This window comes from Phalaenopsis equestris, unplaced genomic scaffold (genome assembly GCF_001263595.1).
Source record: "Phalaenopsis equestris unplaced genomic scaffold, ASM126359v1 Scaffold000540, whole genome shotgun sequence".
NCBI lineage: Eukaryota > Viridiplantae > Streptophyta > Magnoliopsida > Asparagales > Orchidaceae > Phalaenopsis > Phalaenopsis equestris.
In genome coordinates this window covers 1,102,250-1,124,940 of record NW_018164980.1, presented here as the reverse complement: position 1 = coordinate 1,124,940, position 22,691 = coordinate 1,102,250, and the positions used below count along the sequence as shown (strand labels likewise).

At 33.7% G+C, this 22,691-nt stretch overlaps 1 protein-coding gene across 1 annotated transcript in view; it reads right to left on the bottom strand.

Moving 5' to 3' along the window:
- LOC110029001 (transcription elongation factor SPT4 homolog 2-like) overlaps positions 1-22,691 on the bottom strand; it is a 32,004-nt gene extending 9,313 nt beyond the window's left edge. Inside the window, exons 1-4 of the mRNA XM_020731096.1 lie at positions 22,634-22,691; positions 19,492-19,613; positions 18,973-19,064; positions 2,544-2,599 (exon numbers count right to left, since the gene is read on the bottom strand). Coding sequence (XP_020586755.1) covers positions 2,544-2,599; positions 18,973-19,064; positions 19,492-19,613; positions 22,634-22,691 — 328 coding nt within the window. The remainder of the gene's footprint in view (positions 1-2,543; positions 2,600-18,972; positions 19,065-19,491; positions 19,614-22,633) is intronic.

The following is a 22,691-nucleotide window of genomic DNA, read 5'->3' as shown; positions in this document are numbered from 1 at the left end:
GCATTTTTAAGCCAAAAAGGAATTTAAGAAGCTAAAACCGAGCCTTCCACATGCGTGAAAGACCAAATAAATCTTCCAATGTCTCATGCTAGATACGAATAAATGAAAAGCTTCATGATACATATTCTAACATGCTTGAAAGAGGAGCTAACAATGTCTCAAAGCCATGTTTCAACCCTCCTAATTGCTTCCAATAGAAATATGCTACAATAAATAGAAACATGACATAACTTCACCACTTTAAGCAAGTAATCAAGTTTAACTCCTAGAACATGCTCACATTTCCATTTCTAGATGTTTGAGTACCAAATATTTCAAAAAAACATAAGTGTAATATCACGCAAGCATGCTGTATCGTCCATTGCACCATTGCAAGGGCCTCGGCAGAGAGAAAACCAAAGAAAGACAAGGCACAGAGGGGGGAGAAAGTACTTCCCTGAAGCAAAGAAAAGCCACACAGAAATTTTCAAAACACTCCTCCACTTCAATCCTTCCTCCAACAGTAATAGGGAACCAACTCAATTACAACAGGCTAAAGAAGTAAGTGAGAGAAGCAAATGGCAGAGTTTTCCCCTCCTCAAAGATTATCGGCCCCTTGAAACGTACCAAACAGAGTATCATATAAACCAAAGAGAAGGAGAGGGAATGACTAGGGGATCGCATACGGATCAAAGGATCGAGAGGAGCAGACACCCCATACGAGCATGCGAGAGGCAGAGGATGAGATACGATAAGGGATGGGTCGCGTGATCATCCCGTGTGCGTCTCGCACACGCAGGAACGAGACTCCAACAGCACGAAGAAGAGGGCCAGGTGGAACCGAGCGAGCCGAAGGTAAGGCAGAGGTCCACGGGTTCGAGACTCAGCAGAGGGGAGGGGGAGATAATGAAATTAGGTTAGGATTTAATATAAGGTATTAATTATAATAATAATAATAATAAAATATTGTTTATTATTAAAATTAACACTTAAATGTGTATTTTTCCTCATACGTGTCGTCGCAGTGAAATGAACGTCCTCTTTAGGTAAAATTGACGTTCCGGACGCGTCGGCGCAGTCCGTTTTGTCATCCGGAGTCGTTTAGACAATCTCGTTGACGATAGAGGAAAAAACGCGTCGCAACCCGAATCAAGTTAAAAAATCGGCTCGAAGTCGATTAAACAGAATGGCGAAGAGCGCAGCGGCGCCAAATCAACGAGTACAGGCAATCATAAGGCCAACAGTCCTATAGGAATACTCCATGAGTTCCTTTATAGTAGCCTTACCTGCTAAGCAATAGCGATCAAAACTATTATATGGAACGTCAAGTCGAGCGAAGAAAAGTTTAGATTGCTAACGGGGGGGGCTCCAGTTTTCTAGGAGTAGTCGACAGGAAGGTCCTACGGCTAGATCCTAGGCTACTAAGGAGGGGAAAACTGCACATCGATCGAAATCGAGGTCAACAGCAATAATGAGTCTAGCATATCATCCATTTAATATTCGCGTCGGGTTCATGTCAAGCAGTTTCAGGTGGGATCAATTTTGGGTAAGACTCAAACTTGACCTGTGAACCCAATTTGATACCACTATCAGAAACCCTCATTTTAAAATATGTTAATTTTACACTAATAAAGTATTAATTGTCTTTAAGATTAGAATAAAATTGATCTGAATAATAAGTAGAGTCAATCCAGTCACAACCAATAAAAAAAACTAATTGAGTAACAGAAATTAAAGATCGTATTAACTAGCCCATATCAATTGATTAAGTTGTTTCAATTAATTAATTGCATCAAAAAAAAATAACATTCATTAAACTTAAATGGGATTTATTAAACTAATTGGAAAATAATATACTATTCAAGCAAACCATGTGACTCAAGATATGACTTGATCAATCATCAACCCATGATCGGATATTCCTAAGTTGGCCCAAATACTCACATATAGAAGTACATTGGCACCGTGTGTATGGCTTGCACATGATTAAATAGAACATAATTGTGTTATGATGCATGTGCTAAAATAGAAAATATAATTGCAACATGACGTGCATGATTGCGCGAAGGTCGCAATTGTGGCTGTATGCAGAGAATTGATTAAAGATCGGTCAACTAACCAACTCAATGTATATCAAAAGACATAATCAAAATATGATGACCAATTTGTGAAAAACCTAATGTGTGTTAGGTTGAAAGTCGCTAAACAAGAAACTCACTCTCAAGTCCACCGTACGTGTGGAACTCAATGAACAAAAGAGTGTAAAAAATCTAAGGTTAACATAGATGAACATGATAAATAGTTCGATGGAGAGTTCTTCTAGTCAAATGATAAGACTGAATCAATTTCTAAGCCAATGATGGCCACAAAAATTAAAGAAGATGAACATTATAAACTATAATGATGCATGATGATCATCGTAGTGCTACTCATAATTTTACATGGAGCTCTCATATTGAACATTTCATGAGATGGTATTGCTAAGCTACGCAAATTAACATGTACATAAGCCCAAGAAAGAAAATGGTATTCAAATTATTTCAGTCAATTAAGAGTAACTTTACCAATTCTCAGCCATCGAGCCGACCAACTTCTAGTAGGATCCATGACTGAAATTATCCTGCCAACATAGAAAGATTCCTGCTTTAATAAATCAGGTCCTTACCTGAAGGAAGATAACTTAACATGGTAGAAGCATGACATATCAACAGCCAAGAACATGAAAAACTATCAACTGTTGCTAAACAAATGCATACCACTTTCCCACAAAATGTGTCCCTGTGTGTGTGTCTGTGTTTGTGTGTGTGTGTGTGTGTGTGTGTGTGTGAGAGAGAGAGAGAGAGAGAGAGAGACCGGAGTGTTTGTCTACAGGCTAACGCTAGGGTTACCTCCATCAATCACAAACAGACCCTGGTCAAGCCCAAAATGTCATGTTGGGTTAAGGAAGCAAAAGGTGGAACCATGTAAGGTTCGACAAAAAATTTTGTTCACAAAATTTCGTAACCAGGATGAGCCAGCTACACGATAGACATGGATAGGCCTCCCTCCCTCCCATGATACAATGGCCCACATCCCTCGTTGCTTAAAATTATCAAGGAAAACCCTTTCACCCATACGCCTAGGTTTCTTTCCCACTTATACATTTTTCAAGAGGAAGACACATATCGAAAGTCATCATACAACGGCCCACATCCCTCATGGCTCGGGTCCATGAAAAAATCATGACTCCTCACATTCCCATACAATCAATTTGAAGGGATTCTCAGCCAACTCTCATCCACCCTATAGAAGCAAAATCCAACATCAATGTAGCCATAAATAGACTTGATGGAAGCATCCAGCATGTTAAACTTATTCTTCGGCTTTCCTTTCAATAATTACCATTAACTCTCTCTCTCTCTCTCTCTCTCTCTCTCTCTCTCTCTCTCTCTCTCTCTCTCTCTCTCTCTCTCTCTCACACACACACACACACACACACACACACACATGCACTCAAGTTTTTCTTCGAATTATACATTTTTCAAGAAAGAGGCACATATCCATAAGCATGATACAGTGGCACACGTCCCTCATGGCTTACAATTATCAGGAAAACCCTTTCACCCAAATGCTTAGGTTTCTGTCCCAGTTATACATTTTTCAAGAGGAAGGCGCATATCAAAAGTCATGATACGACGGCCACATCCCTCATGGCTTGGGTCCTTGGACAAATCTTGACTCCTCACATTCTCATACAATCAATTTGAAGGGATTCTCATCCAGCCGATAGAAGCAAAACCTAACATCAAGGTAGTCATAAATAGATTTAATGGAAGCATCAAGCGTGTGAGACTTATACTTTGCCTTTCTTTTCAATAATTACCATTGACCTTCTATTAAAATTGATTAAGAAACAGAAGTCCTGTATGATTACGAAAACTATCATTTTGCTTTAAAGCTTCTACATGAGGAAAACACTAACAATCATAATTTCAGAAAATGTCTAAAACTGAATGTGAATGTGATTCATGTTTGCCAAATCAACACTCCTTATCCAACAGTTGGAGGCCGAGGTATAAGTAAATGAAGAGCATCAAAACTCGCCAGATTTTCTTTCTATTCCACATTATCACTAGCACCATAGCTTAATGAAGATAAGAGATGAGGCATTGGAAAATAACAAGTCTTAATGATGATAAATTGTTAAGTGTCATTTAAGGCAAGGGAAGGGAATGTCTCCAAAACGAGATGCATGCATGCATGCCGTGCTAAAGTAGTTCAAACAAAAGCTCATCTAGTTATGTTTTCTCATTCAAACATCTTGTCTCCAATTATGAATCTAGTATGAATCTTGAATAAGTTGGCTACAACTAGTCACTTTGAAAGCCATATAAGAAGGACAACATGTTTTTTCAACAAGATCGAAGAACGACACTCAAACGTTGATTTACTCCGATGTTTATGTTTAGTCATTACTAATTTTATCCATAAAAACAAAACACAATAAATTTTCTTTGGTAAAGCACACATACACCTCTAGGATATAGTAAAAAAATAGGAACTAGACGTCATTAGCTATCTCTATTTCTATTTCATACAACCTGCTTTGCTTTTAAAATATGCATCAAAACTTATGAGTGGAGCTTCTTTCCTTAGGGCTTTAGCTTTTCAATATAACCAATCTTGACTATCGCCTTAAACCAAAAATTCTTTGATGGGTAGAATTTCTTCGCTATAATAACATAATAAGACAATAACCTAACCAAGTTCAAGTTTATTGTTTCAGGGGTTAAGTTCAACTCCTTTCTAAAAAAAATCCCATACATATTCTAAGAGTAAGAGGCAAGCATATTAAATAAGTTGGTTACAATTATTCATATGGTCAAGTTATGAGAATGGAAGCTGCATTGTTAACAAAGTTGGCTTCTAAGGCCGTTGTCTAGCCTTCAAAAAAAGGCCTTTTAGCTTGTCAGGACCCAACTTAGCTCCATTGTTATGCACCTTTCATTCAAGTTAAATGAACAGGTTTTCCAAAAAATGGAAAGAAGATGGCAGGTTCGTTGGCCAGCGCTTGTCTCTTAATATGAATACAGGTGATATTTGGAGCAAGTAAAAGGATATGCCTAAGCTCATTATTATGGAAAATAATAAATCAAATGGTTGTATATTAAGATGCTTCATTATAAGAAATCTATTAATGTATTTTCTATATTAGGCAACCTAATTAGAGGAGATCTAATTACAACATCTTCCCTCTATTAGAGATATTCCTAATCTATAGCGGTTGGAGTGTATATAGATATATAACATATTTTTTAATTAAGTAATAAGAAAGAGTTGTTTTCCTTCACATGGTATCATAGCCGACAGTTAGTCGCTTCTGCTCCTCGGTTCAGTATTGTTTTCTGCACCGTCGTTTGAATTATTTGATCATTTGTTTGTTTGTGTTGTCTGCATATCTTCGTTCCCACGCACGGCTTCTTCTGATTTGCTCATCGAAGAAGTAACATTAGGGAACCAGTTAAATCTTCACCTGCTTAGTCTTCATCTTGTGAAATCGGTTGTTCAAGTGTCATCATCCATCGCCATTGGTCATCTCTTGCGACACCATTCCTCGTGACGATCGTTGAATTGTTCGTCGAGTCATTTGTCTCCTACAGATCGATATCGGTCGTCTCTGACTTTCGTCTTGCCTTTCAGCTCGTCTTTGTCATCATGTTGAGGAGTCTATCATTAGAATCAGTTTATTCAGTTTCTTTAAATATTTGGTGATATTCGTGATTTTTGAACATCGGTGAACCTCAGTCTCAAGACAATTATGGAAGTAAAACTCTGAATTATGAAAATCAATGCTCGAAAGTAGTCTACTACTACTGCAAAAAAATCAGGTCATACGAAGAGAGCATGTCAAAAATTGCTTAAAATAATAAGTATCTAGATCACAGTCAGCTCACATAGTCGCTACTAATGAGACCTCTTAGTGTCAAACTTTATCGATTTTTACAGATGAACATGCTAAATTCATCCAATTTCAAGAAACATCCAAGAAATCTCGACCCATAGTCTATTCCAACAACATATCTCCTTTTTGGGTCCTTTGCAATTAGAGCATTCTTCACTACAAATGTTAAAAAGATTATACCCTCAGTTTCAACAATTATCATTTTTAGATTGTGAATCATATCAATTTACTAAACACCATTATTTATCTTCTTTTCCCAAAATTATAAAAAAGTTAGTCATAGTTTTGAGTTAGTTCATTCTGATGTATGGAGACCTTATTCTATTTTATCTAATAGATTTTAATATTTTGTCAATTTTGTGTATGATTTTTCCGTATGACTTGACTTCATTTTATGAAAATTCCTACTGAGTTGATGTCACATTTTCAATCATTTTGTGCCAAAATTAAAATTTAATTGACCATTTGGCCGCAATTTTCTAAATGATCGGTTTCTAATTTAATTTTTATATCTTCACTTTTGTCGCAGTTATGAACGCAAGTATACGTATCGCTCAAGTAATACAGAGCTCTAGTAGAGTCCTTGTTATCGATCCCACAAGGAATACAACGGAACTTTAAAATGGAAAACGTAGTGCAGAAAGCCAATATCCAATTCACAATGCGCGTACTGAAAATATTAAAGTCACTAACAGTATAAAGACGATTAAATATTCAAGCTCATTAAAGTATTAACTAAGCTTCTATTTCGTTATCGATTAGATTGCTAAAATTGACATCATATATCTTTGAAATGTTCCAGATGCATTACATAATCCAAAGGTCATTCATTCGAAAATCAAAAGTTTCATAAGGTCTAGTAAATGTTGTCTTTTATTGATCCTCAGGAGCAATAGGGATTTGGTGATAATAGATATATCCATCCAAAAAGCAGTAATATTTATGCTCAGCTAGTCTATCCAACATTTGATATAGAAAAAGGTAAGGGAAAGTGATCTTTCCTGGTGGCGGTATTTAATTTTTTATAATCAATACAAATTCGTCAACCAGTGACTTGTCTTGTTGGTACTATTTCATTTCTTTCATTCACGTCGATAGTCACTCATCATTTCTTAGGAACACAATGAATTGGACTTACCCAAACAATGTCTGAAATCGGATATATAATTTCAGCATCTAATCATTTTCAAATTTCTTTCTTTACTACTTCATTCATCATTGGATTTAATCTCCTTTATGGATCGACTCTAGGTTTATGCTGTTCTTCTAATAAAATTCTATGCATACAAATCAAAGGACAGATTTCTTTAATATCACCTAAAGTCCAACTAAAAACTTTTATGTATCTTTTTGATGTATCCATTAATTTTGTTCTTGTAAATCGTTTAAATCTGATGATACAATAACCGGTGAGGTAGATAATTCTCATAAAAACACATACTTTAAAATATCAAAAAGAATTTTCATTTCAAGTTCAAAAGGTTTTATAATAGATGAAATTATATTTTTATTATTATCTTCTCTAGTATCTAACATTTCAAATATGTCCTGAACATAATCCAATTTTTCATTATTTATCTCATCTTGATCATCTTCCATTTCATTATCATCTTTAATTTTCAAATCTTCATTTTCCATTTTCTCTTCAAACTTTTTCTTAAAATAATAATCTCTTAAATAATCACAAATTTCCATTCGAAAACATTCATCATCTTTTTCTATCAAGGGATATTTCATTGATTTCAAAATATTAAATGTTACCTCTCGATCATTAACTCTCACAGTTAATTCTCATTTTTAAACATCTATCATTGTTCTTCCAATAGCAAGGAATGGTCTTCCCAAAAATAATAGAAATTTATTTATCTTCCTTCATATCTAACACAACAAAGTCCACAGGAAAAATAAATTTATCAATTTTTACTAAAACATCTTCTACAACTCCTTTAGGATAAGTAGTCAAACGATCAGCTAATTGAAGAGTTACAGAAGTAGGGAAAATTTCTCCTATTCCTAATCTTTTAAAAGTTGATAGAGGCATGAGGTTGATACTGGCTCCCAAATCACATAAGGCTCTTCCTAAAAATTTTTCATCTATCGCACAAGGTGAAACTAACTGGCTCTTTACTTTTTTCAGGAAGCTTTTTCTGAATAATTGTGCCACACCCTTCACTAAGTGCAACCGTCTCGTGATCTGTAAGCTTCATTTTTTTGTTAATTATATCCTTCATAAATTTCACATAATCGGGCATTTATTCCAAGGCTTCGACGAATGGAATATTTACAGTTAATTTTTTTAGAATTTCTAAAAATTTTGAAAATCGTTTACCTCTATCTTGTTGTTTCAATCTTTGAGGAAACGAAGATGGTGGTCTTTCTACAGTAATTTTCATCGGTGTAAGCGGATATTCTAGATCTGGATATATATGATCATTTTCTTTTTCAATTTCCACCTTCCTTTTTTCAACTTCAGTTTCTTTTTGCACTATTGTTTACAAATCTTTTCCACTTCTTAAATGAATAACCTTAATTTGTTCTTTACTTTGATCTTTTGAATTGATTTCAACATTGCTAGGTAGAGTTCCTGGAGGTCTATTACTAAGCATCGTAGTCATATGTATCATTTGAGTTTCCATAATTTTAATTGTTGCTCCTTGACTTTGTAATTGATTACCAATGTTTAAAATTAATTCTTCCATAGACAATTTCTTCTCTTTAAATTGTGAATTACTATTAAAACCTGGAGGATAAAGAAGTCTATAATTAGTGTTTCCCTGGTTGTTCTAATTTCTCAATGGGTTCACTGAAGTGTTTCCCCGCTGCGGATTAGCAGTAGCGGTATTACTATTGTTCCAACTTAAAATTGGGTGGTTTTTACAACCGAGATTATAGTTATTGGGTCTATTATTTATAGCATTCAAGGTTTCGTAGGATGATTGAGAATCCACTATTTGTAGAATCCACTATTTGTCCAAATTTGTCCAAATGAATTTTCCTCTAACACTGGAGGCATTTGCGCTTTGATCTATTTTCTTTGAGAGAGCAGCAATTTGAGCAACTATCATGGATATTGCATCAGAATCATGAATACTAGCTAATTTTTTAAGATTCACCTGTTCAGAGGGTCGTTGAAAATTATTAGTAGACATCTCCTCTATTAAAGAATATGCATCTTCAAAAGGTTTTGACATTAGTGATCCACCAGCAACGACATCAATAATTGATCTAAGAGATCTCACTAATCTATTATAAAATGTTTGAATTATTAACCAATCTGATAGAGCGTGTTGTGGACATTTCCTACGGAGATCTTTAAATCTTTCCCAAGCTTCATATATCGATTCTCCTTCAAACTGACAAAAATGTGTAATATTATTTCTAAGCTTATCAGTTTTCGACGGAGGAAAATATTTTGACAAAAATTTTTGTGATGGTTCTGCACAAGTTCTGATAGATCCAGGTGCTAACGAATTTAATTACACTTTAGCATTATCCCTTAGTGAAAAACGAAAAAGTCTTAAATCTAACTGCATCATTCGACACTCTCACATATTTAAATGTAGCACACAATTCAAAAAAGCTAGCAAGGTGTAAATTAGGATCTTCATTCGGTGTCCCGCCAAACTGACTATTTTATACCATATGGATAATAGCAGGTTTAAGTTCAAATAAATTAGCAGTTACATCAGGATTTTAAATGGTTAAGTGAATTTCATCTGATGTAGGGTTGGCAGTCTAGGTTGATGTTCACTTTCATTTAAGTTGTTCATCATTTTGTTCAAATTTATAACTTCTTTTTGTTGCTTCCGAATTTTTCTAATAATACGTTCTAACTCTGAATTGTAAGGCACTAATCCTTCAGATTCAACACTACGCATACAAAAACACACTAAACACCTTAAAGCAAGTGAGCACACACAGTTGCAAATTAAGAAATAAAGGTTTTTTAAGTACTACTAATTTTACTATTACCGTTTTTATATTACCCGACAACGGAGCCAAAAACTTGGCCACGATTTTCTAAATGCTCGGTTTCTAATTTAATTTTTATATATTCTCTTTTGTCGCAGTTATGAACGCAAGTATACGTATCGCTCAAGGTTATAGTGGAGTCCTGGTTAACAATATCACAGGGAATACAACGGAACTTTAAAATGCAAAACGTAGTGCAAAAGTCAATATCCAATTCACAATGCGCGTACAAAAAATTTTAAAGTCACTAATAATATAAAGACGATTAAATATTCAAGTTCATTAAAGTATTAACTAAGCTTCTAAGCAAGTTGTCTAACGCCAAACTCAATTTTTGTCTTGCAAGTTTCAAATATGGAGAAGATGTCATCCCCCTTACAATGATGTTGTGGTGAGTGAAAGATAAAGATTAGTAGAATATTGTGTTGTGTCAAATATGAGCATTTCTATTCATTATCCTCTTTCAAGTGCTGTAAAAAACATTTACTAATCCTAAGTTTATCTCCTAAATCAATATTTAGGCTAGGAGGATACTGGATGTCACTCCAGAGCTCTCACTTCCCTTCCCCTGAAGGCTAGCTCTTGTTTTAGTTTACAAACACTATGACCAAATTTGGGATTTTAGTCTGTCACTCTAAAATCTCTAATTCTACGTCCAATAAAATATATTTCCCTATTTATTTGCATTCAACCCCTAAGAACTTTACCATCCATGAGATTTGAATGTGATCTTAACTATTGTTGTAGAATATATAGCCCTTTCGGATCATATGATTCACAACAAATCTTAACAATTCAATTGACCAGATCAAAATATAAATGAAGCACTAAGCGTAAAATCATCACAACATTTCAGCATTAATTCGACACAACCAATCTAAATCATCACATCACCGAATCTCATTGAAAAGAGAAAGACAAAGAAATCTGCTCAGAACTCGTGAGGAAGATACAACAAAACAAGGATTTCATATTTAAAAGCAGCGTCATACAACCATAAGAAGTAAATACATCTTATCTCAAATTCTTCTCCAAGCAAATCTCTTGAAGTTCCTTTGAATTTTCTTCTCTTTAAAACTCCACACAATTCCTTCTTTAGATGAATAAGGGAGAAGAAATCTCTCACAATCCTTCTCCTCCTACACTCCTTAAAGAGGAATCCAACACAAACCCTAACTCTCTCACTCTCCAAACAAGATGAAAAACTCTCCCCTACACTCACACCACCAAATTCGGGCACCAAAAGCAATTTAAATTCGTTTAGAACGAATTCCCTAAGAGATTTCCCAAGCACCCCTTTAAAATCCGTCCAAATACATTGAATTTGGGCATAAGTTTGCTTCGGGCGCCGTCGGCGCTCAATTATGCAAAGCATCCCATACTCTCTAGAAATGGGCGCCGCCAACGCCCATTCTGGCTTCGTCGGCGCCAATAGCCAGTTTTGGCCACTTTGTCTCTTTTTGCTCCAAATTCGGTCCTTTTTTTTTTGCTTTCTTTGACTCCAAACACCTAAAATCATCATACAACAACAACAACAAAGCCTTAATCTCACTACGTGAGGTCGGCTACATGAATCTTTTCTCTCCATTGCGTCCTATTTAGTGTCGTAGTTTCATTTAGTTCTAGTAAATTAAGATCATTTTTAATACAATAAGCCCAAGTCTTCCTAGGTCTACCTCTGTCTTTCTTAACACAAGTCGAATCTAAAACATCTACCCTTCTAATCAGATAATCAGATGGTCGACGTTTAATGTGACCAAACCATCTAAGACAACTTTCTCTAATTTTGACCGTCACAAGAGCTACACCAACCCTATCACGGATATATTCATTTTGCATTTTGTCTCTAAGTGTAAAGCCACTCATCCACCTAATCATTCTCATCTCGGCAACACTTAGCTTATTGTTATGCTTCTCTCTTAAAGGCCAACATTCAGCGCCATAGAGCATTGCAGGTCTCACCACCGTCTTATAAAATTTTCCTTTCAGTCTAAGCGGTATTTTTCTATCACACAAAAGCCCCGAAGCATTCCTCCACTACAACCAACCAACTTGAATTCTACTATTGACATCCCCATCTATATCATCATCACTTTGAATAACGGACCCAAGATAACTAAATCGTTCACACCTTTTAATAATTTGATCACCCAAAGTCACACTTCTGTCACTAGAGCTATTACTACTAAAATTACATTCCATGTATTCAGTTTTAGTTCTACTTAAATGAAGGCCTTTAGACTCCAATGTAGACCTCCATAGTTCAAGTTTTTCCTGGACTTTTTCTCTTGTTTTATCAACGAGAAGAATATCATCAACAAAATCATACACCAAGGTACATCCTCCTGTAGATGTCCAGTAAGACCATCCATAACTAAAGCAAAAAGATATGTATTTAAAGCTGATCCCTGATGTAATCCAACAGAAATAGGAAAATATTTGGTCAATCCTCCTTCAGTTTGAACACAAGTAACAACTCTAGTATACATATCTTTAATGACTTGAATATAAGTCATATCAACACCTTTCTTCTCAAGAAATTCTCTAGAACTCTCCAAATGACTTCTCTTGGAATCCTATCGTAAGCTTTTTCTAAATCAATAAAAAATTATATGTCGATTCTCCTTAGTCTCTCCTTCTCCATCAAACCTCTTAATAAATGTATAACTTCCATAGTAGACTTCCCAGCATAAATTTAAAAATCTTTATATCACGTCTCAACCCACATTCAATAATCATCTCCCATAATTTTAAAGTATCACACATCCACTTAATCCATCTATAATTTGCACTCTTGTTCTTCTCTTTTATACTTACAGATGCGAGCCAAAATATTCTTCCTCCACTCTCGAGGCATCTTTTTAGTTTTAAAATAATATTAAAGAGTTTTGTAAGCCAATAAATTCTCAAACCTCCTAAATATTTCCACACTTTAATTGGGATATTATTAGGTCCTACTAAGTTTTCATCTTTGGGTTCCATTAAAGTCTCATCAACTTCTTTTTTACTAATGCGATAGTAAAAATGAAACTTTTTATTATTATTCATAATATTAAAATCACTAAGGTCGATCGTATTTTCAAAAACTTTATTAAAAAGTTTATCAAAACAACTCACCCGCCTATGTTGAATATCTTTTTTTAAGAAAAGTACTTTTTAATTTTCATTTTTAATATACTTTACTTGAGTTAAATCCTTACTTTTCTTTTATCTTTGTTTGGCTAGTTTATACATATATTTTTCACTCTCATTAGTATGTAATCTATTATAAAAATCATTAAAAGTAGAATTTTTAGCGTCACAGATTGTTCTTTTGAACTCCCAGAGGGTCGTTTGATATTTTTCTCACTTCTCTAAGTTTTTACATTCATATCAATTTTTATAACATAACTTCTTGTATTTTATCTTTTCTTACACATTATTATTCCACCACATTATTATTCCAAACCATTTTTATTTATAAAAACATTTTCTTTTGATGCTCGAAGCACATCTTTTGCTACTTGTTTAATAGTGTTTGTTATTTTATCTCACATAACATTTATTTCTTCATGAATATCCCAAATTTTGAAATCTTGAATTTTACTCATAAAAATAATTTTATTTATCTTTTAAATTTCTCCATCTAATTCTACGATGATGAGTCCTACTATTCTTTATTTTGCAACACTTAATTTTAAAATCTAGAACTAATAAACGATGTTGAGTACTTAAATTTTCACTTGGAATGACCTTACAATCTTTAGAATCGCGACGATCTCTTCTTCTCATAAGAAAATAATCAATTTGTGTTTTATTATATCCACTCTTATAAGTAATAAGATGCTCATCTCTTTTCTTGAATAAAGTATTAGTAATAACAAAATCATACGCTAAAGCAAAATCTAAAATAGTTCTATTTTTCTCATTAGTTACTCCAAAATTGTAGCCACCATGAGTACTTTTGAAGTCATCTACCACTTTAGCGACATGTCCATTTAAATCTCCTCCAATAAAAATTCTTTCTTCAAGAGGTATCATCTGTATTAAGTCTTTTAAGTCATTCCAAAATTTATCTTTAGACCTTGTATCTAAACCTAATCGAGGAGCATAAGCACTTATAATATTAAAAATCTTAGTATCAATGATAATCTTAAGGGTTATAATTCTATCTCCAACTCTATTAATTTTTACAACATTATCTTTCAAACTCTTATCTATAATTACACCTACACTATTTTTATTGCGACTCTTACTAGAATACCAAAGTTTAAAACCTAAAATATCAATTTTCTTGGTCTTTTCTCCAACCTACTTAATTTCTTGAATACAAAAGATATTAATTTTTCTCTGAATCATAATATCAACTAATTCTATTAATTTACCATTGAGAGTACTTATATTCCAAGATCTTATCCTAATATTAGTTTCATGGATTAACTTCTTTAACTTCTTTATGGATTAACTTCTTTACCTGCATTCGCCCGTAATGTGGGAACTCTTGCTTAGTTAACACTATACCCGGGCGCCAGTATAGCGACCCTTGCACACTTTTCACCTAAAATCATCATACCTACAACAAAACATGAAAAATAACTTCCTTTAAAGTGCAATACTTCCTTTAAAGTGCAAGTGCAATATCACAAAAAATGAGTAAAAATACATGTAAGAAATCCAACATATTTTTGGTGTCACTATTTCAATTAAAATTCTAATAAGTGATAATGTCAAAGAATAATTTTTTATATCTTTTCAAACATACATGACACAAAATGGCATGTTTCAACAGTCATCATGTGTCAATACTTTATCTCAAAATGGAGTAGTTAAAAGAAAAAATAGACATCTTCTTGAGACAACTATAGCTCTTTTGTTTCAACTGAATTTGCTCAAAAGATTTTGGATTGACGTTGTTTCTACTGCATGTTTTTTTATCAATCAAATGTTTTCTATTGCTTTACAAAATCAAATATACTACCCAAATTTTATTTCCAACCATTTCTTTTCTATTGAACAATGTACATTTGGGTGCACTTGTTTTATTCGTGATATTGATCTACAATTTCTAAACTATACCCCAAGTCATTAAGCTATGCTTTTCCAAGATACTCTCGTTTGTTAAAAAAGTAACGGTGTTTTCCCCTCTTATAAAGGTACATTATTTATGTTGATTTTACCTTCCATGAATAAACTCCACTCTTTGATGACACATCATTGCTCAAATTTTCACAAGATTTTGACGAGTTGTCAATGTATACATCATCCATTCAAATCTCGCTTCAGTTCCCCCTCCACCATCAGTGTCTCAGCCTAGATCATCTATCACTAATGTTTACTCTAGAAGACCTCGTCCCTAATCCTACTTCGACACTTGTATCTTCCTCTTTAGTGGATCCTCTTTCAAGTAATCTTGATTTATCTATTGCTCTTTGAAGAGATAAACGTCATTTGTCTATCTCATTTCCTCTTGTGTTAAATATAAGTAGTTATCTTCTACTTCGTGCTCGTTTATTGTCTCTCTTGACTCTGTTGAGTCTCGAGATCTGTTCAATAAGCCCTATACGATTCTGGGTGGCAAGTAGCAATGCTTAATGAAATGAATGTCTTGACTGAAAATGAAACTAAGGAAATAGTCGAGCTATCATCTGGCAATAAAGCTTTTGGTTGTAAATAAATCATTACAACGAAGTTTTATTATGATAGAACTTTAGCACATCTCAATGCTCTATTATGTTCAAACTTACTGGATTGAAGACTTGGACATGTTCTCTTCAATAGCTAAGTTGACTTCAATTTATCTCTTTTTGTCCTTGGTCGCAATGCATAATTGGCCTCTGCACAAAGTTGATGTGAAGAATGTATTTCTGCATGGTGATCTTTTAGCAGAAATATACATGGAACAATCCCTCGAGTTTGTTGCTCTAGGGGAGTCTGGTAAAGTTTGTCATTTTCGAAATTCATTATATGGATTAAAGCAAATCCATCGGGCATGATTTGGAAGACTAAGTCAAACAGTAAAAGAGTTAGGGATGCAAAAAAACTATATTCTATAAACACAACATGCTTCTAGGATCATTTATTGGCGGTTTAAGTTGATGACAATATTATTAATTAAAGCAATGTGCAAGGAATCTTATCATTGAAATCATTTCTTTAAAATCAGTTTAACACTAAAGATTCGTGTTCCTTGAAGTAGTTATTGAGGATTGAGATATCAAGAAGCAAGAAAGATATTTTTTAATCTCAATGGAAGTTATGGATTTGTCGGTAGAAACTAAAACATTAGAGGTCAAGCCATACAGTACTTCAATGCTTCCTAAGCAGCAACTGACCAAGAATGGAGTCTTTTAATGATCATGACCAGTATAGGAAGTTAGTGAAAAAATTGAACTACCTCACAGAGACTCGCCCCAATATTGCTTATTCAGTTAGCATTATAAGTCGGTTAATGTTATCCCCCACAATCCATCATTGATAAGTTTTGAAATAGATACCATGTTACATCAAAGAAATTACTGGACAAGGTATTCTATATTAAAATCATAGACATGAAAATATTGAATGTTTCTCTAATGTAGATTGGGTGGGTTCCAATATTGATCAGAGATCCATTACGGGATATTGTGTTTTTATTGGTGGTAATTTAGTCTCGTTAAAGAGTAGAAAATAAAATGTTGTGTCATGATCCAATTCAAAATCTAAGTATCGAGCAATGGCACAAGTTTCAAGTAAATTGATGTGGATCTCTCAATTCTTGACCAAAATGGGTTATAAGATAATAGTTCTATCGAAATTGTGGTGTAATAACCAAACCGCAATTTATATTGTTTCAAATTGTGTCTTCCATGAGCGAACTAAGTATACTGAGATATATTGTCATTTTGCTTGTGAAAAAATACAAAATTTAATTTATACCGCTCATGCAACAACTGGGGGACAACTATGAAACATCTTCACAAAGGCCCTTGATGGAGCTAGGGTCACCTATATTTTTAACAAGTTATGCATGATAAATATCTATGCTATAGCTTGAAAGGAAGTGCTTTGAAAAGTAATAAATCTAATAGTTGCATATTCAAAAGCTTATATATTAGGAAACTTAATTATAGATAATCTATTAAATATATTTTCTATATTAAAGCATCTAACTAAAAGAGATCTAATTATATGATCTTTAATCTATTAGAGATGCTCCTAATCTGTAGAGGTTGGAGCGTATATAATATGGAACATATATTTTCAATTGAGGAATAAGAAAGAAATAGCTATTTTTCTTCACACTCTGGTACCCAGCTTTTGGTCATTTCCATAACAGCTAAATATATGCATATTGGATTATATGTGATAATGATCGAAAATCACTGAGATATCTGTGTACTTAGGTATAGTCAGCTTAATTCTAATTACAAAAACTACACAAAGGCTCTAGTCTTTCTTTACATGAAAATAAAAAAGCAATAGAAAAGATTGCAAGAATATAACATAATTGTATTTTGCTAAATCTTATGAGGCAATTAAAGCCCCTTAAAAAAAATGAATTCATTTGTACATTATAGCTTCAACGAAAAGCCAAAACCAGATCAAAGCTATATTGTCTAAAGAAAAGTTCACATTGAAGTACAATGTGAATCTTTCGGAAGTTCTACTTGGATTTATAAGTACTATCGAATGATATGAATACTAAAAAAATTCACTACATAAACATTTGATTTAATGTCTGGTCATCTTCCTTTTAATTCAGCAATAGAAAATCAAAAGTTTTGACGGGTCTACACATAGGCTATCCATCCATGCTTTATAGAAAACTAAGAAATTTTGTCAGCAATCCCACATTCGTGAGATATCCAGTTTGTCCAATTTCACTAGTATCGTAATTTTTTAATTTCTACGTGAATAAAGATTAAGGAAATAAAGTATTCAAACCATTAACCCAAGCCCATTGTAAAATCTCACTCAACAGAATATGAAGGTCCTTATGGCATAGCATGTGTCTGGTCTTTCGCAACAAAGCGATGGATGGAACAACCGTAAAATAATAATTTTTTGATTTTAAGCAAAATAACCTAAATTTTCCAATAAACCTTAGGTTGCATGTAAAGCTGAAAATCCAATTGGTTCCATCAGCTTACGCATCATTATTCCTAGGCCAATTTGCTATATGCATTTGGCATTATAAGGATTCTAAACCACTTTGTTGCGATATTAAACTTAGAGAAAACTATGAACAAAAAAGATGGTCCAACAGTATCAATAAGTAATACAGGATGAAGCCTAGATTTGAATATTCCAGCACATACTGATGAATGTAAACTGCTGTGGAAGGTTACACAACAAAATTGTTTCAGCGGTGATTGAAATTCGAGAAGATAAAACTATCTGCTTATAGTCATAAAAATCAAGCGGACTTAAAATTTACAAATCTTTGAATAAATAAAGAGACCTCATATTTATGTACTGGTTACCTATTGTGGAAGGTTACCGAACAAAACTGGTCCAGCAGTCATTAAAATTCTAGAAAATACAGTTCTTTGCATGAAGTTGTATACTATCAACTTGACTTAAAAATAACAATTCTCTGAATAAAAAATAAGAGTATATATTTGCATACAAGTTTTTTGTCTAAGTTTGATTTGGACCGATCAGTTTTTTTTCATAATCAGGCGCTCAAAAACAAAAATATTAAGTTTACTAGCGTTTTAAATATCAGCAAAACAATGGCATTGGAGATCTCATAGAATTGCCACGAAGACATCATTTTGTAATTTTTGCTATTGTTGTGTTCAAATAATTTGAATTAATCAATACTCTTGCAGACAACTACAAGATGTTATGAAGTGTTTTCCCCCAATTTACTCAATCCATTGAGCACAAGTCAATTGTTTTACATGCCAAGTTTTTGGAATAATTACTAAAAGAAAGTTTAAGTTTCGAATAGAAACCCTGCTAATAACAAAAAAAGGTTCATTTCCATTAACCTAAAAAAATAAAAATAATAAAAATAAAAAACTACAAGAAAAGCCCAAAAATGATTTCGCATTTTCATATCAATAAAGCGGAAGATATGGAAACCTGCGCACAGAAAGAATGGTGGTTTAACCTACCCGGTAAAATTCGGTGTGGTGCAGTTCACCACATTGTCATGCTCCTTGTCCATCTCTAAGAACGGGCAGTTTTCACAACCCGATTCCCTAAACTGTGACAGTGCAATAGAAACATTAAAAGCTTCCAAAGCAACAAAAAACAAAGAGTTTAAGCCATTAACGGTATATTGTCAACTTCATGAGCATGCCTGGATACACCAAATACAGCCAGGCGGAGGAAACACATAAAGCAAATCCATGAAGCCGGCTGGCAACTCGGAAGGCCACACAAAAGAAGACAATTTTGCAGAAGTTAAAAACCAAGGCATTACTCCTTACAAATTAAGTTACATTGTCGATATGATCAAAAAATTGCCGGCATTTATAAGTACGGAGTTTAGGAGTAGGGAGTAAGGAACTAAGATTGTGAGGAAGGACAGACTAAAATATCGGACTCAATAACCCAAAGGGATTGGGTAAACTAATAAACCCTAACTAGCAGAACGAAAAACCGATGAACGAAGGGGAACGGAATGTCACCTGGTCGTAGGTCTTGACCAGGCGGCAACGGAGGCAAGCCCTAAGTTCGTGCCCAAAGCTTGTGGGGATCTGAGCGAAGCTCGGTCCCCGCTCTCGCTTCTCTTCCCGCTCCCCATTTCTCTCTTACGCCGGCGCCTGCAACTGAATAGCAGAGCAGGTTCGACGGGAAAAAGGAAACAGAGAGATGAGAATGGAGGGAGTGCGGAGATTTACAAACATATCAGCTGAAGCTAGGGTTGTGCTCACCCAAACCTTACAAACATAATGTGTGAGAATTGATAGCATTCTGACGATATTATATCCTCATAATATCATTAAAATATCACTAAAATAATACATATGATAATATTATGATGATATTTGTAATGATATTGTGCTGCAGTACTATTATAATGCTATCAAAATATCACAATCTGCACATCAGATAGCTTGAAGCAATATTTCTTCAAATTAAGGTTGTAATCGAGTCATATTGGGGTGTTCGTACTTAATTAATTAATTAATAATAAATTAGGAAGGTGGCTAGCAACTTCCTTCATTAATAGCCACCTACCACCCTTCAAAAGTTCATATTTTTTATTGACTTTTTATCATTGTAATCCTTATAAATATGACTGATATGTAATATTTTAGATCAATTGTTGAATGAAATATTTGAGCGAGAACTTTTTCTCTTGTTACTTGTTGCTTTGTGACTTCCAGTATGGCATTTTTTTTTATGAGATTAGGTATTTATTTTTGTTTTTTTTTTATGTTCTTCATTAATATTTCATAAAATTTGCTCCTAAACTCTTTACCACTCTTCATCCATGTCCTGAGCTTCTTATAATATCAACAAACCAACAACCAAAGCCTCACAACCATTTCAAACTCCTCTTCATAGATCTTGACCAAATAAGAGCATATTAAGACCTAGTCTTATTCCCCAGCCCTAAACATCGTTGCAAACCCATCCAAACCAACCCATATACTCCAGATCATAAATAGACATCTTAAAATAACCGCCAATAATAATTTGTAAGCACTTACTCATTATTAAGCCACTTTTTCAAAGCGATAAGCCTAAACTAGCCTAATTCAGACAAGTCTTCGTATTTTAGCCACGACTCTCTCCTAAATCTTTTATGATTCTACCAAAACCTTCACATCACATCTTTAGATTTAAAGTCAAACATCAATAGAAAATTTTAATACTTTATATCATCAAAAAGGCTACCCACCTCCTTTATTAACATTCTTACATAAATATAAAAAACTCATCAAGTACCAACATCATAAATTTCACTCGAGCTCATACATTAAGAGAAGCCTTATTTTAGAAAAACTATAGAAAGTTATTAGAATTTCATGAAATCACTACATTTTATGAGATTATCACTAAATATTTTTTAGATCTTCTATGACCTTCTAAGTTCTCATTGATTTTTATCGACTTATCGTTCACTCTGTGAAATTTATAAAATATATATATATAATATACGTCTTAACTGTAGTTTATTATTATGTTATCAAAACCAACATTCACATATTCTCCTACTTTCTCAATGATATTGATATCACTTATAACAGCAATATCTTACTAAAGATAAGGTTTGCATAAAGAAGAACGCACGATCAAGGCCTCTTTCAAGGGAAGTCCATTGTTTTATATTATGGGTCATAATTATTTCAAATATGAAGGAAAAAAACTATCTTAATTTGGGGAGGCAACAATAGCTTGAACACAACAACTCATTGAATCTGAGTAGGCAATGACAATATGAACACAATAACTACCTCAATTTGGGTAGACAACAACAAGTTGAAGGTATCAACTACTTGGACTGGGTAAGCATCAATTACTTGAGTTTGGGTAAGCAAAAAATAAAAAAAAAAATCAAATATGGTTAGATAGTGATATCATAAAGAAATTAGACAACCACTGCATATAGTCAAAGCAATTATAACCTTTAGACGAGGTGTGTGCCTTATATACTCACAGAGAGTATTATTTAATGTTGAAATTTAGAGAAAAATATATATATAATTTAAAATTGGTCGATCAGCCCTACTAGCAAACTGATAGGCGCACACGCCCTCACTCGTTAATGAGGCACATGCGCAAGACAACACTCATGCACATGCACGTGCTTGCACGATAATTCACATGTCATTTTGCAGCATCCTCTGACTCACACAACGCTGCCTTCAATCCCCCCCTGCCTCTGCACAAGTTGTTATGTCATCACCCATACTTGTGCTCACCTGCAGACCCTTCTACATCCACTAACACATAATTATGTTAATTTGCTTGCACACACATACATGTGCTCCAGACCACACATGTGTGCTCATGAAACATGTACAATGCCGCCAACAATGACCATAATACCATGATCAAATTTTTTTTCAAGAAGTTTTTATTTCACTATTTTTTTATAATTTGGACTCAATTTTGGCATTTTTTCAATTTTGATCATTTAAAATGTTAAAGTTCTTCTTTCAATCAACACACAAATTTATAGAGTATAAAATTTACGATTAAGAATTTACCAAAGACATATTTTTGGACGATAATAGCATCAACGTCCAAAAATAAGAAGCAACTTATGTATCATCGAGAATTTTTTATCATTAGACACAAATCATAAATCATAGTGAGCAAAACAATAGTTTAAATCCAAATTGAAGATCATTAAGGCCCCAATCTCATCAAGTTTATAATCAAGCCAAGTGTCTTTACAAAATGAACCTAATAATGTTGAAAGGGATCTAATTCAATTTCAAATGAGTCAATATCAAACTATTAAAATATAGTCAATGACTTGGTGCATCAGTCAGCAGGCTAAATTATATCAAAATCTGTCATGCTTCTATTCAAATCGAACGTCTCGATAAGTTAAATCTAACGACTCCAAGTTCACTCAATTTTGATGTCATCAAGATGCTACAATGTTAAAAAAAAGTTACTTGTCGTCAAGGGAATCAACGTGGACTGTCCGAAAAAGTGTTTCAAGAAATTTATCAAATTTACAAAAAAATGATCCTCTAAAAACTATAAATAAACCTTAATTTTTCATTTGAAGGGAGAGAAAAGCAAATAAGATAGTGAACTGACAATTAAAACTTAACTCTTAAAGTTTCAACGGTTGTTATCAATCACCACAGTTTGTCGCCTTCCGCCACATTTCGTCACTAGGCACAACTTCACAATCAACCAT